At 39.7% G+C, this 16,860-nt stretch overlaps 2 protein-coding genes across 6 annotated transcripts; one reads left to right on the top strand and one right to left on the bottom strand.

Annotated features, from left to right (window-relative positions):
* Positions 1-12,103: 12,103 nt before the first annotated feature.
* LOC121988531 lies at positions 12,104-14,272 on the bottom strand. Of its 5 annotated transcripts, none has more exons than XR_006114041.1 (4): positions 13,857-14,271; positions 13,308-13,402; positions 12,922-12,967; positions 12,104-12,812 (listed from the first exon to the last, which is right to left on the bottom strand). XR_006114041.1 is itself a non-coding variant. In XM_042541997.1 (4 exons), the coding sequence occupies exons 1-4, from the start codon at positions 14,105-14,107 to the stop codon at positions 12,650-12,652; spliced, it is 345 nt and encodes a 114-aa protein (XP_042397931.1). In that variant the 5' UTR covers positions 14,108-14,272; the 3' UTR covers positions 12,104-12,649. The 5 variants fall into 5 exon arrangements, 1 of the variants encoding a protein (XP_042397931.1); XR_006114040.1 differs by having other exon boundaries at positions 12,104-12,836; positions 13,857-14,270; XR_006114039.1 differs by having other exon boundaries at positions 12,104-12,840; positions 13,857-14,270.
* Positions 14,273-14,670: 398 nt separating this feature from the next.
* LOC121990481 (pollen-specific leucine-rich repeat extensin-like protein 3) lies at positions 14,671-16,761 on the top strand. Its single transcript, XM_042544607.1, has one exon. It carries the CDS (start codon positions 14,677-14,679, stop codon positions 16,759-16,761), a length of 2,085 nt encoding a protein of 694 aa, XP_042400541.1. The 5' UTR covers positions 14,671-14,676.
* Positions 16,762-16,860: the final 99 nt, after the last annotated feature.

The following is a 16,860-nucleotide window of genomic DNA, read 5'->3' on the forward strand; positions in this document are numbered from 1 at the left end:
GTCATATGGAGGGGATAGATCTCATCTACATTACTCACATCCCTCCACATAACTTATTGTATGCCCAGTGATCGACTTTATAGTCCACATTATTACAAGTGACATTTGTCGATACCAAAGTACATTATTTATGTAGGGAACCGTAGTGACTCAAGTCTAAGGACTATTAATATCAATAGTCACTATGAAAATATTTATGACACTCATATAACGATTCATGAAACATTCTTATAGCGGGTCAATTCAGTATATATTTTCTAATATATACACATATGTCAACTTGATATCTTATATCCATTACTTGTGAGATTTAGTCATTAATTGACCTACATGCTAGTCTCAACACATTAATATTATCCTTATATATTGGTGTTTGACTAGAAATAGTTTAGAATATTATTCTATATATATACTTCTCACTATCAATTCAACCAATTGATATGCTATAGACTAGAACCTACTACCCTATGATATTATTATACTTATTCATCTGGCACCGATCTGAAGTAAATATAATAATTATTGCCTTCTATTAATAAATATGATACAATATGTCCCAAGTCAATCAACTCTTGATTGACTCTTAGTGCTAATACTAACAATCTCCTTATGTCACTAGTTTTAATAACTAAAATATCTAATATCTAGTAACCTACTGTAACTATCATGCTTCCTTTGTGCAAAGGATCCGCAATGTTAGCATCGGTTGATACTCTATATGGTCTCACATCTTCTCTATCGATGATCTCTCGAATGAAATGGAACCACTGTAGTATCTAATGCCCAACACTACCATTTAAGTAAAATACATACCCTAATTGTGATTAGGAATCATCTTCGTCAGTTTGGAAGCTTGCATCGCTATAACCCTTTACAGCGAGCTCCTCATCACCTCCAAATATCAATAAATAATCTTTCATTTTTCTCAAGTACTTAAGAATATTCTTGACTGCTGTCCAGTGACCTTTAACTGGATCTGACTGGTATCTGCTCGTTATGCTTAACGTATATGAGACGTCAGGGTGAGTACAAAGCATGACATACATGATAGACCCTATATCAGATGCACAAGGAATCTGATCCATGTGGTCTCTTTTTTCCCTAGAAGAGGAGGATTGAGCCTTCGAAAGACTCATACCATGTGACATCGGTAAGAATCCCTTTTTGAAATTCTGTATGGCAAAATGATTTAACACTTTGTTAATATAAGTACTCTGACTTAGACCAAGCAATATGTTAGATCTATCTCTATAGATCTTGATGCTTAAAATGTAGGGTGCTTCATCTAAGTTTTTTATTGACAAACAATTCCCAAGCCATGTCTTGACAGATTGCAGTATAGGGATATCATTTTCAATGAGAAGTATGTCATCTGCATACAAAATGAGAAAAATGATTGTGCTTCCACTAACCCTTTTGTAGACACAAGATTCATCTTCATTATTTATGAAACCAAACGTATTGATTGCATCATTGAATCGAAGCTTTCGGCTTATAGAAGATTGTTTTAATCCATAAATGGACTTTTACAACTTATATACTTTTTCAACATCCTTTGAATCTACAAAACCCTCAGGTTATGTCATGTACACAACCTCGAGTAGATTTCCATTTAGAAATATAGTTTTGATGTCAGATCTCATAATCATGGTAAGCTGTAATAACAAGCATGATCCGAATAGACTTAAACATCACAACTGGTGAAAATGTTTCATTATAGTCTATACCATGAATCTACTTGAATCCTTTAGCTCTCAATCACCCTTTATAGGTATGCATATGAGCATCCATGTCAGTTTTTCTCTTAAAGACCCACTTACACCCAATGAGTGTTATCCCTTCAGTTAGATCAACCAAAGTATATACTTGGTTAGTGTACATGGATTCCATTTTGGACCTCATGATGTCTAGCCATTTCTCATAATCTAGGCTCATTACAACTTCTTGATAGGATGTAGTCTCAGGTGATTATTCTTCTTGATAGGATGGAATCCATCAAGAGAAAAGAATATCTCTCAAGTTGACGACGTGTCTTATCAGATCTATGCAGAGATTATTCTACTTGAAAAGGTTGTTGCTCCATAACTTCTTACTGTGTAACAAATTCATAATCCACAACACTTTGTGGTGCCTGTTCAATTTCCATCAAACCCTAAATGCTAGTTTGTGCATCTTGAATTTCTTTAAGATCGATTTTACTCCCACTAGCTCTTCTAGAAATAAATTCTCTTTCTAGAAAAATACCATTTTTGGTGACAAATACTTTGTCTTGTGTGAGATTATAAAAGTAAAATACCTTCATTTTCTTCAGAAATCATACAAAATAACACTTATCAAATTTGGGTCATAGTTTCTCTGAGACTTAACGTCGAACGTAAGTCTTACAATCCCAAATTTTCATAAAAGACATCTTGGGACTCTTCCCAATTCATATCGTATATGGTGTTTTTATAACTGTCTTAAATGAAACATGGTTAAATCTGAAAGTAGCCGTCTCTAGAGCATATCCCTAGAAATAAGTAGGAAGATCTATTTGACTCATCATTGATCATACTATATCTAATAAAGTACGATTTCTCCTTTCTGATACATCATTCCACTGTGGTGTTCTAGATGGAGTGAATTGAGATATAATCTCAAACTCAATGAGATGATCACGAAACTGTTGGCTAAGATATTCCTCATCTTGATATGATCGAAGCATTAATACACTTTCTAAATTGGTTTTGTACTTCATTCTTGAATTCTTAGAACTTTTCAAAGAATTTAGACTTGTGTTTCATAAAATACACATAGTCATATCTACTAAAATCATCAGTAAAAGTAATGAAGTATTAATATCCTCCTCTAGCTGCTATATTGAAAGAGTCACAAACATCAGTATGTATGAGTCATAACAAATCATTAGCTCTTTCGTTGTGTCCACTAAAAGAAGTCTTTGTCATCTTGCCTAGTAGAAAAGATTTGCGTGCCTTATATGATTCAAAATTAAATGAGTCCAAAAGTCCATCGTTTTGGAGTTGTGATATACGATTCTCATTTATGTGACCCAAGCGAAAATGTCAAAGATATATTACTAGACTTTTTCTTCTTAAGATTGAGTTCAACAGTTCTCAACATATTTAACATCTCAGACAACGACTTGTCAATTTCATTCATGTTATAGTTCATAACAATTTGACTGTAACATTCTAGTAACAATTGCATAACAAGGTCAGTGGCCAATTCATGGCCCAATGAAAATCTCAATCTTTCAAGGTTCTCAACATACCCAATCATTTTAAGTATATGAGTTCATACGAGACTTCCTTCTTGCATTTTGTATAAAAACAAAGTTTTAGATATCTCAAATCTCTTGTGTCTTGCCTACCTTTGATATAGTTGACTAAAATGTTCAACTATACCATAAGCATTCATGTTCTCATATTGCTTCTGAAGCCAATAAGCATTCATGTTCTCACGTTGCTTCTGAAGCTCAAAGTTCATGGTGGCAAACATAAGACATGACATATCCAATGCACCATCTTGATGCTTCTTATAAGCATCCTTATCAGCACGAGTAGTAGTGGCAGTGGGTGGTTCAGGAATAGCTTAGTCTAGGACATACAATTTCTGTTCTTGCTTAAGGATAATTCTCAAGTTTCTATACCAATCCTGGAAATTATCTCCATTGAGTTTGTCCTTATCAAGAACAAATCGCAAAGAGAGAGTATTCGACGTATTAGACGGCATGATGATCTACAATAAGAAATACAAAAATAAGTACCATATTTCAATCATTTAATGAGGTCTTTAATTAAATGATTCTCTCATTGAATTGTAAAACTTGGTAAGAGTAAGTCATGGATATGAGCAATCGTAGTTTACTCACACTACTGGTTCCTTATCCAAAAGCAATGACATTCAAGTGGGACAAGATCTATATTATATCTCATCCTAAGTTAGCTTTAGCTAATCACCCAAGATTTGTATAATTTAGGTAAGCAACATTTTGTTGGTTGCTACTCGGAAAACCTAGAGGTTCCACTGTACAAAATTTTGTACAAAGGTCTGAACCTTTCCTAGCTACCATGTGTTCTTTTAAATTAAATTTTGGATCGCCTGCGGAACTTAACACGTTTGATCCAAAACTTAATCTATTTGTTCTTTTAGGTTTAGACTTGGATCTCCTGCGGAACTTAACACGTTCGATCCAAATCACCTTAAGTTATTAATTCCATTAAATATTAATTTCCATAATTGGTTCCCAGTACTGACGTGCGAGGCACATGACCTTCTTGGATATGGGAGCAACCACCACCGACTAGACAAAACCTTTTATGGAAAGCTAATATTTAATTTCCTAAAATAACTTTAGGTTAACCGAAAGGAACAATCAAATCACAAGGAAAAGAAAAAACAAAAGAACACAACATCGAAAAACATATTCGAAATACTAGAATCGTAAGCCTCTTGTATTTGGTATTATTTCCATAAATAACTAGTATGATGCGGAAAGGAAAAATTACTAGTTATACCTTCTAGAAAGACCTCTTGATCTTCTACCGTATTCCTCTTCTAACCTCGGACGTTGTGTGGGCAACGATCTTCCGAGATGAGAAACCACCAACCACCTTCTTCTCCTCCTAACTAGGTTCGGCCACAACAAGGATGCTTTACCAAGGATAAAGAACAAATCACCAACCAAACTCCAAGGGAAGCAAGCTTTCTCTCCTTCTTCTTCTTCTTCTCCAAGTAGTATCCGGCCTACACAAGATCTCCAAGCAATAGGGATGATTCGGCCACCACAAAGAGGAAGAGAAGTAAAGAGGTTGGCCGGCCACAACACCAAGGAAAAGAGGAAGAGAAATAATGAAAGTTGTAACCCTTGAAGGCACCCCTACCCCTTCTTTTATATTCCTTGGCTTTGGCAAATAAGGAAATTTATTTATAATAAAATTTCTTTAACTTTCCTTGACAACAATTAATTAAGAAAAATTAAATAAAATTTCCTAATTAATTGTATGTGGCCGGCCACCACATGTAGAGCAAATAAGATAAATTTTAATCAACAATTAAAACTTCCTTATTTGTCTTTGGAAATTTTAAAAAATAAAATTTCCCTTTATAATCCCTTCATGGTTGATAAAAAGAAATTTTTATAATTTTAATTTTTAATATGTGAATAATTTTCAAAGAGAAAAATAAAACATCTTTCCAATCTACAAATAAGGAAAGAGATCTAATCTCTTTCTTTAATCTTTTGTAGATCCTTTTAAGAGAGATATTTTAATTTTAATTCTCTTTAATAAATTATATCTTCCATATAATAAAAATTAAAAATTAAAATTCTTTTTAATTTAATGGGGGCCGGCCACCTAAGCTTGGGTTCAAGCTAGGGCCGGCCACCCATGAATTAAGGCTTGGCCGGCCCTAGCTTGAACCACAAGCTAGCTTGGCCGGCCCCTATTTCATGGGTACAAAGGTGGGTATAGGTGGGTATAGTACTCTATAAATAAGAGGCTACGATAGGGACCGAGAGGAGGAATTGGTTTTGGTCTTCCGATAAAATTAAGCATCCCGTGTTCGCCCCGAACATACAACTTAATTTTATCAATAATAATTCATTCCACTAGAGAACCATTATTGAACTACCGCACCAATCCCAAATTACATTTTTGGGCTCCTTCTTATTATAAGTGTGTTAGTCTCCCTGTGTTTAAGATGTCAAATGTCCACTAATTAAGTGAGTTACTGACAACTCATTTAATTAATATCTTAATCCAAGAATAGTACCACTCAACCTTATCGTCATGTCGGACTAAGTCCACCTGCAGAGTTTAACATGACAATCCTTATGAGCTCATCTTGGGGACATTATCAACCTAGATTACTAGGACACAGTTTCCTTCTATAATTAACAACACACACTATAAGTGATATCATTTCCCAACTTATCGGGCTTATTGATTTATCGAACTGAATCTCACCCATTGATAAATTAAAGAAATAAATATCAAATATATGTGTTTGTTATTATATTAGGATTAAGAGTACACACTTCCATAATAACTGAGGTCTTTGTTTCTTTATAAAGTCAGTATAAAAGAAACGACATCAAATGGTCCTACTCAATACACTCTAAGTGTACTAGTGTAATTATATAGTTAAGATAAATTAATACCTAATTACACTACGACCTTCCAATGGCTTGTTCCTTTCCATTTTGATCGTGAGCTACTGTTTATAATTTATAAGGTACTGATAACATTATCTTCTGTATGTGACACCACATACTATGTTATCTACAATATAAATTAGTTGAACAACTACAAACAAATGTAGATAATTTGACCAAATGTGATTCTTTATTCAAAATAAATGTTTACAAAAGCTTAGGCTTTCAGTATACACTCTAACACATTTACCAATTATATCATATGTAACTCTTGTATAATTAGATGAACAAGACTATTTGTTCATTTCCCATCGTATGAGATATGCCTCTAAGTTCTCTATCCAATTGAGGTAACTTAGTTAAGTCACACTCAAAGTCTAATAGTCAAACATCACAATTGTCCTGTCTCACTCTACCAAGATAAATCAAGTCACTTTGCTTTGACAAACCTGACTATAATTAATTGAGCTAGTAGTGAGTAACGAACTTTGGTAGACATATGAAAATGACCTAATTCTGATAAAACTACTAAACATGCATCACATACAAGTATTGCATACATCACATATATGCATTATAAGACATGGTTATGGCTTGTATTTTACGATCTTCTAAGCTAATGAGAAGATCGAATAGTCAACCTAGGGAATTACATCTTCTCCAAGCGCTCTCTTAGTTGTAGTGTGTCATTAGCCTCCTCCCTTCTCAATCATTGTCCAGTAGACTATCACACTTCTTAATTGTACATTACAAAATAACAAACCTCAAGTAACATTCGCGGGTAGTGTAATTTTACAACTGGAAATATAAAAAAGTGAAAGGTATGACTCACAGGCCGTATTATGAATTACAACATTCATGCACACACAATCATCCAATTACATTAAGGTAAGGGGTCATAATCATGCACCATGGCTTACAACATTTGTAATAGATCTACGAAATAAATTTTATTATGATATCGATTTATGAGCCACAATCCTACAACAGTCCAGCTGACAAAATTATTTTATCAACTCATTGAATGAGTTGTCACTCTTAGTCCTTAAAGATGAACCCGAGACCCTTGTAGTCACTGTTTAAAGTCTTAATCTTTGTTGTTCTGAACGTGAGCTGCTTTCAACGTTTAGAGCAACCATCAAGTTGTTGTGACAAATTGTTGTACATGGATCAGCTGTTGGTGCAGCGGAGGCCGACAAGAGGGGGTGGATTGCTTAAAAAAAAAATAAAGTATACCCTCCTCGGAGTTTTCAACTCAAAATAAAAGCAATAGTAAATAATAACAAATAAATTAACAGAAACGAAAAGAGACTCAGCTATTTACCTGGTTACAACGAAGAAGGTTGTTAATCCAAGACAGTAAGAAAAAACGCACTGAAGAATCTCCTTCTCTGAAGGCGGAGAAGCCTTTTACACTTTGGAAGCTTAGAAGTATTGCTAGGAAAGACTACACAGTTGATTGCTTGAGTTGTTTTTCAATTCCTAGCTCCAGAGGCCTTTAAATAGCCTCTGGAAACTCTATCCCGAGGGTCTAAGGCGCCTCCAACAAGGTTCAAGGCGCCTCCAACTCGGTGTAGCGGATAGAACTCTATCCGCTGCAAACGGTCAAATTTGACCAGGCTGAAGGCGCCTCAAAGCGAGTCTGAGGCGCCTTAGTGCTTGAGGTGCCTCAGACTGAGGCTCGAGGTGCCTCAGCTTGAGGCGCCTTCAACATTGGTTGAAGGCGCCTCGAGCAGTCTTCTTAGCTCTGTTTCTTCTTTGCTTTGACTTCCGAGGCTTCGTTTGTTTGGGTGATTGTGGCCAACCGAAATAGGGCTCACCCGAACTCAATTTCCGGTCTTCTCCTAGAGCAATCTTCCTCCCCGACTTAACGTCCCTCGAACGTTGCGCACGTTCTTCTTGCCCATCGGTGTACTCTTCCACGGCTCTTTCGTCCTTCGGATGCACCGAGCCCGTTGGCTCCCTTCCCGTGTCGTCCTTCTCGCTAACTACGTCTTCCGCTCGACTTCCTGCGCTCCTAAGCTTCTGCACACTTAGACACAGGGATCAAATACAAAGCAAGACCTAACCAACTTGGTTGATCACATCAAAACATCCACAGGGATCCAACATCAGCAACCGTTTACTATCCACAATTAGAGCAAACCAGCAATAAATTGTCCACGGATCAGCAACCGTTTGCTATCCATAATTGGAGCAAACATCCAACAACAAGCTAAGTTTCTATTCACGTTTTTGCAGGATTCATTCCCGATAAAAGCACTCATATAATCATGCAATCATAATAAACACATGTATATCACATATAAAATAGATCTACAACAAAGTATACATATACGCAAGTGGCTTTGATACTACTATAGGAGGTTCGACCAAGAAAAGAGGAGGAAGAAGACAAGCAAAAAAAAACTCTTCAAGAAAATGCATAGCCAATTCCTTTTGTACTCATCCAAGGAATACAAAAAGTCTTTTGTCTTTTGATCTTCTTTTGATTAATGTTCCATTAAACTCTTTAATGGACATTAATCCTAATGTATCATCATTAATTTTTTAATGCATAATTAATCTCCATTAATCATCTTTAATGGGTTAAATTTTAACATATTAGATTAATCATTAACTCAATAAGTTAATCCATATTCATTAACCCAATAAGTCTAATTATTTTATAATCGACTCTTAGGGTTAATACTAACAGTAACATGATCTACAAGCATAAGAGATCTATGATTTCATGACAACATAATCATATAGCAAGCATAAAGATCTATCATGATAATAAAGGCAAGCGACAATAATGTCACTTATAAAAGAGGAAGATAAAGGATTGCTCATAAAGGAAGAAGGAGGAGAAGAAGCACCCTTCATCTTAATAACTCCTGCATAGAGATAATCCTAAAAAAATAATTAACCAAGCTGGGTAATGTCGAGCCTGGGTGACCAGACCAGCCCCACGGAAATTTCCCACAGACCACCAGGGTAAATCGGGAAACGCTCGCAACGGGCAGCCCAGGAGCCTAGCATTCTTTAGTTGCGTGCCCCATTTGGAGAAAAAATTCATATAAATTCGTCATAGTTAGGGCTCAAACCGCGGGCGCCTGGATAACAATCTGGATGTCTTGCCACTGCACCATAACCCCCGGGGCCTACATGGAGATAATCCTAGAACGTTGATTGCGGGAACGACGAGCCATTTGCATTTTCGATTTAATATTGGTAGGTGGAAAACTTTCTTAAAATCGAGCAGGTCACCTCCATTTAGAACTGTCAGACGGGCCAATCTGTGGTAGGGTGGGTTGGCCCATGGCGGGCCAACCATTTGGCAGGACGGGGCGGGCCAACCCGTCATCTTGGCGGGTTGGAAAATCCCCAACACAACCCAATTCAATCAAAGGCGAATTGTGGGTTAGGCGAGCCAACCCGCGTGCCCATCAAAAAGTTTTTTAAAAAAATAAAAAAATTATGTTTTCAACATTTTACTTCGGAAAAATTTCATCAATCAAATATATCCAGAAATAGATATTTTAAATATAAATGGACACAAATAAATACTTATGTTTGAGAAAAAGTACTATTTTTATTTTAAAATTATAACGAATAAAGATAATAAATTGACATAAAACTTAATTTATAGGTGTTTCTTAATCGGCGGGCCAACCCAAGCCCGTCGCGAGTTAATCCACGCGGGTCGCGAGCCTAGACAGGTCGGCTCGTGATGGGCTTAGGTTGACAAAACTTTAACTCAATCCGCTTAAATTATTTGGCGGGATGGACCAATTCGACGGACCCAATCCAAATTGACAGCTCTACCTCCATTGCTGGACTAGAAAATAAAAGAAGACAGGTCTCGTCAGCGTTATCGACGACATTCAATGAGATCTTCCTCAGATCCAATTCCTCAGCACTTCAGCAGCTCCTGCAATTGACAAGCCAGAGTTCCAATCGACGGTAAGAAAATCCCTAGATGTAAGGACTAGGGTAAGCATGAAGCTCCGAATTTATCTAGGGCAAAGTGAAGGACATTGTCAATGCTTGTTTGCTTGTTAATTGCTAGCTTATGTGGATGAACGACATCGTCACCGTCGAACTTATGTTTTATGATATACTTTATGTAGTAGCACTTTCCGTTCTTTCTATCTTTATGATTTATACAGAAACAAGACCCACGCATGTTTTCATTTTGCTTGATGATTGGTATGCAGATTATCTCCTCTCTTTTAACGACTATCTTATTAATTATATTGTTGTCGTTGTTGCTGGTTGAGCTAAAACAGTCAAATCATGGCTGAAACAGTCAAGTCATTTGCATTTTTGAATAATACAACTATCCACACAACTTATCACTTTAAGTACTTGTATGTTAGTGCTAATCTCTTACAGGGCTCGAGTTTGTGCCCGCGACAATCATGCTTTGAACAACTTCTAAGACGTATCGGAGTTACTGGAGTACTTATTGAATTAAAATATGTTTATCCTCTTTAATTGCAAGTCTTATATTGGCAGCAACTGGACGACTGCAGTCCTATTTAGATAGACTGAGATTCTAACCCAGGCTAAGGGTGTGCTTCCAAATCGAAAGAGAATCAAAGGTTGTTGTTTGTTCTCTAATTTGAATTGCTGGAAGTTGAGGTTGTTCCTTGCTTACATTTCTTTCTTGAATTAGAGTAGAAAACAAAAAAGAAGAATATATATGGAACTCAATAGAGCATAGTTGCCTCGAGGTTTGCTTAACTTTATAGGGTAGCAATTGTGCAGTGTTATCAACCATTCAGTATTGTAGTTTTCCAGTTTAATTAACAGCTGCAATTTAATTATAGTAGGGAAAAACATATTAATTCTATGGGGTAGTGAATTTTTGCAATTCACCATCAGTTTTGTAACTGTGGCTTAATTACTCGAATTACAGAGTTTAATTAGCAGTTACTGTTTATCATTCTGAAAAATACATAATACTACTTCAAATTCCACGACTGCGGCTTAATTACTTGAATTCCAGAGTTTAATTATCAGTTGCTGTTTATCATTCTGAAAAATACATAATACTTCTTCAAATTTCACAATGCACTAATAATTCATATATTTGCCACAACAAAAAAAAAATCAAGCAACAATACTACTGAATTTGATTAATATGATAGAGTTCAAGAAATCATGGATGCTAGTATGATCTACTCTAAGATCATGTACTAGAATATATTCAGTCTCCTCGGATGGATCTAATAATTAGCGCATGAGGTGTTATCATAATGAGGTCTGAGGTTTGAATCTCAGCAAAGCCGAGATAAATACCTCCCATACGTGCTAGTCACTATTCCAAAGACTAGTAGCCGTCCGTGATTTATCTCCTCCGTGTTGGCCTTGGGATTGATTGGCGGGGGCACTGGGGACGAGTATATTCACCTTTTGCCATAATGTACTAGAGTATATTCAAATTATAATATAGTTAAATTTAATGCAAACAAATTATTTAACAACTTTCAATATTTCATTTTCACAATACAAGCTAATCAATTTTCTATCAAGTTTTCTATACTAAATACCCAATCAAGAGAAAAGAAACTAGTGAATGATTAGTTTATTGAACGAAACCTCGATCCGTAATAAAAATATTGAGTTTCATTACAATCCAAAATCATAATGCATTTCAGAAGAGAAAGTAGAAACAATCTATTTATTCATAAATTCAAGGAACATTGAGTTAATTATAAATGTAAACGTTACTTATAAGAAATAAGAAATTAGATGATAATTTAAAAACTACTAATGTTAATGATGATGATGATTAAATCATAGGATTAAAAACTATGATATAGGAGTTTTTAATTAAATTTGCATGGGATACTCGATCCCATGCTACTATGATTAAAAACTATGATATAGTAGTTTTTAATTAAATTTGCATGGGACACTCGATCCCATGCTATTGACGCAAGTATCTAAACCTTGTTTCCTCTTCAATTTAACAATAATGAATATGATTACTAAAATTACACAGAAGTCTCAACGTACTATAAAGGAGCGGAGTCATAGATCCCATCGCCTGATATCATAAATGACATATATTAGAAATTCTTATTCTCGGGCGAGGTTGAGTTGACTAGTGTGGAACAGAGTAACTACCATAAGACATTCAAGTTCTTCATCTAGTGAAGTAACGGCGACTAGTGTTCCGAAGGAACAGTCACTCCAGTCGAAGATCAGGGGCAGTGTGGTATGCATGATTTGGAGGCACAATTTAGTTAATTATCATTGATCGAACTGAATCTGCGTTTGCACGAGCAAAACAGGATGTGGCTGGGCGTTCTCTGCAGTGTCAGCCATGGAGGTGCTCACATCCGGCGAGTTGATCTCCCTCTCCGAGCAGGACCGATGGACTGCGCCGTCCACGGCAAGGACTATGGCTGGAACAACGGCCTCATGGACAATGTGTAGCAACGGCGGCCCGTACCAGGCACCTGCAGCGAGCAGAAATCCTCCCCTCCGCCGCCGCCATCAGTGGGTATGAGGATATGCCAGCCAACGACAAAGTATCGCTCCGCAAGGCTGTGGCCCACCAGCCAGTGTCGGTGGCGGCGATAGAGGCCAGCGAGTTCCCCTTCCAGTTCGACAAAGGTGGCATCTTAGCCGGCTACTGCAGCACTGATCTCGACGACAGCTACAATTTGGGGGGTTTTTCATTCTGTCTTTATATGTTTTTTCAGCACAGTTATATTGCTATGTATCTCAAGTATTTCCTGATAATTTATAGAGATAACTGTCCTCACCATTAACGTTTTTGGAGGAGAATTGTGCATGGCAAAAAGCACCAACCTAATAATCAGCATAAAAAGAATAATACCATTAAGTTTGTAACTGAAAGATAAAGGCCTAGGGTTATCTAAATTAGTCACTGGCTTTCCTTTTTTTCTTTTCAGGAACTCGATAGATACAGCTAAACCCAAAAAAGTTGGAACTTGTCTTTATTGTTCTGGTGTTGTTCTTTGTATTGGGAATACAATGTTTCACATATTACACTTAAATAACAGACTCTAATGCCGAAAAGTATTAGATATTTGCTTAACATGAAAAATCCAGAAAGGAAGGCACAATTTTAACTACAAGGATAAGCCATGAACAATCGATAAAATCAATCTGAGAGCCACGAAATTACCGAATGAGAATTGCAGGTCTCGTCAGCTTTATCGACCACATTCAATGAGATCTTCCTCAGATCCGATTCCATAAACGGAAGCACTTCAGCAACTTCTGCAATTGGAAAGCCAGAGTTCTAATCGACGGTAAGAAATTCCCTAGATGTAAGGACTAGGGTATGCATGAAGCTCCGAATTTATCTAGGGAAAAGTGGAGTGGAGTGGAGTGGAGTAGAAGAACTAAGAAAACAGCGAGAGTACCAAAATTTACCGAAAGAAAAATCCAAACTTTAGAGAAAAAGATTGCGAAATTGGGAGTGACCGGGGTCAGCGAGGTCTTGGAGTTGATAAGCAATGGGGAGCGTCCACTGGACGATTGCACATTACAATCCTCCCCATTCTATCCCACTTTACAAAGATCAACGAACTCAAAACCACAGCAGCAAGTATTCAGATCTAAAGATTTCCAAAAACAGCAAGAAGAAAAACAAAAAAAGAAGAAGAAGAAAAGCTGTTCCATCTCTGACAGATTGACGAGCTTGTTTACTATCTGGTCAGCAAGTAATTACCGATCTCGCAGTTTTATCATCAGAGAAGTCAAGTGCTTCGACCAACGTCTTCTCACCGTCCGCTCAGCAAAAACTCACTACGAAAACGAGGAGTTTCCACCAAAAGCAGCGAAATGAGAGAGACGGCGCATGGATCAGAAGCCCATGATGTCTGATTTGGCTAGTTTGCATCATACCAGAAGAAATGGTTGGAGATTGAAATCCCAATAGAACAGAGGAAGGGGAAGAAGCATCATACTCGCCGCCGCCATGAAGAAGAAGAAGAAGAAGAAGAAGAAGGGAGTGGGCGGCGCAGCAGAGGAAGCTATTAGAGGAGCGGGAGCCGAGCGGAAGGCTAGGGTAGGGTAGCCGTATCAATGGGGTGGGCCCGGAAAGAGCCCACCTCCACGAGCCCCGGGTAAGGGCTCGCAAGAGCCCAGGCCGGATGTTCTTTTTTTTTTTTGTTTATTTAAATTTTTAATTATAATATTTTTTTAAAAAAAAAATGCATAATGTTGTTGAAACTCATCATTTCAGTGAATATTTTTGAAAAAAAAATTGATAGCAGTAATTAATAATGTTTATATTAAATATAATATTTAAATCGGGATAGTAAAAATAGCTTCGCATTAATTGTCAACTTGTTTGGCTCTATGCTAAAATAACCTTTCTAAAGATGGTGTTTTTCAAGAACAAACTCAACAGAAATAGCAATAAAAAATGAGTCTCCGCCTCCAGACAAGGCAAACCATTCACGATCATCCCCGCCGCTTGGCTATATCATCCTCCTCCCTCCCCCTTCCCTTCACTCCCACAAGGCTCTCCATCTAGCCGGCGCACAATGGAGGCCTTTGGCCGCTCTCTCCTCTTCCTCCTCCTCTTCTCTTTCTCACTCTCCGATGCCCTCTCCGACGTTGAAGTCGCCACCATCGCTCGTCGCCAACTCGCCGCCCTCTCTGAGAACCAAGGCCAGCTCCCAAAGGACCTCGAGTTTGACATCAAGATCGGCATTCGGATCGCCAACCCTCGCCTCCGTCGCGCCTACGTCGCCCTCCAAGCTTGGAAGGACGCGATCTACTCTGACCCCAAGAACTTCACCGGCGACTGGGTTGGCCCTGATATATGCAGCTACAACGGCGTTGTATGCGCCTCTGGGCTCGATGACTCCTCTGTTAATGTCGTTGCCGGCGTCGACCTCAACGGAGGCGATATCGCTGGGTACCTCCCCGCCGAGCTTGGCCTCCTGAATGATACCGCTCTGTTCCACATCAATTCGAACCGCTTCTGCGGCGTCATCCCGGAGAGTTTCTCCCAACTCAAGATCCTCCACGAGTTCGACGTCAGCAACAACCGGTTCGTCGGCCCATTCCCTAAGGTCGTCCTTCAGCTTTCGTCGCTCAGGTATCTTGATCTCCGGTTCAACGACTTTGAGGGCGCTCTGCCGCCGGAGCTCTTTGACAAGGACCTCGATGCCATATTCTTGAACGACAACCGCTTCACCTCTGGCATTCCGGAGAACTTCGGCAATTCCAAGGCCTCCGTCGTCGTGCTCGCCAACAACCAGCTCGGCGGCTGCATTCCGAGGAGCATCGGAAATATGGGAGCCACGCTCAATGAGCTCGTCATTCTTGACAATGGCCTCACCGGGTGCTTGCCGCTGGAGATGGGGCTGTTAGGTAATGCGACGGTGGTGGACGTCAGTCGAAATTCTCTCACCGGAGTACTGACGGCGAAGAGCTTTGAGGGGATGAGCAAGTTGAAACAACTAGAAGTGTCGCATAACATCCTGACGGGGGTCGTTCCGGCAGGGCTCTGCAAGCTGCCCGATCTCGCAAGCTTCGGATTTGCATACAATTTTTTCAAGGGGGAGGCAGAGGAGTGCGTGCCGTCGACGAAGTCCAGGGTGGCGTATAATGATTCGAGCAACTGCCTCTCCGGAAGGCCCGGGCAGAAGTCGTCGAGGTTGTGCACTCCGGTGGTGAATCATCCTGTGGATTGTACTCGCTCCAAGTGCGGATGGCCGGCCGCTAACAAATCGTCACCTCCGGTGAAACCCAACGCGCCGCCTGAAAGCCCAACTGCAAAGTTGCCGCCGCCGGTACCACGTGGTGCTTCTCCGGTGACACGTTTCCGCTCACCACCCCCACCGTCGATGGTGAGCTCACCGCCGGTACCTCCATCTCTTCATTCTCCACCACCACCTGTATATTCACCACCGCCGCCAGTCTACTCGTCGCCACCTCCACCACTTCATTCCCCGCCGCCGCCACCAGTATCTTCACCACCCCCGCCTATCAACTCGCCGCCACCACCAGTTCACTCCCCTCCTCCGCCGATCTACTCACCACCACCACCACCAATCCACTCCCCTCCTCCTCCTCCTCTCTACTCACCACCACCACCACCCATCTACTCACCACCACCACCAATCCGCTCCCCGCCTCCTCCTCTCTACTCACCACCACCCCCCGTCTACTCACCGCCACCTCCACCAGTAAATTCACCACCACCACCACCACCCGTCTACTCGCCGCCGCCGCCACCAATCCATTCACCACCACCACCCCCCGTCTACTCGCCGCCACCTCCACCAGTCCATTCACCGCCGCCCCCAACACCTATCTACTCCCCACCTCCACCGGTCTACTCCCCGCCACCTCCCATCTACTCTCCACCTCCTCCAATCAGCTCCCCTCCACCACCAACCTATTCTCCGCCTCCACCACCAAAAGCTTCTCCCCCGCCACCGCCTATCTTTTCTCCTCCTCCCCCAGTTGCTTCTCCACCACCGCCAGTCTCACAGACTTATCCTCCTCCACCCACTCCCACCACCGCTTCTCCACCGACTAACAATGACTTCCTTCCACCTGTCGGCGGATTGAGCTATGCATCACCACCCCCGCCAATTTACGAAGGGTACAATTAGTCATCCTTCGATTGCTTGCACACACAACCACTCAAAACGCGACCGATGTGGACGGCAATATCGAGAGAAGAAGAGAAGAATGCAATGCGCGACAGGCGG

Source organism: Zingiber officinale, chromosome 6B, assembly GCF_018446385.1.
Source record: "Zingiber officinale cultivar Zhangliang chromosome 6B, Zo_v1.1, whole genome shotgun sequence".
Lineage (NCBI taxonomy): Eukaryota > Viridiplantae > Streptophyta > Magnoliopsida > Zingiberales > Zingiberaceae > Zingiber > Zingiber officinale.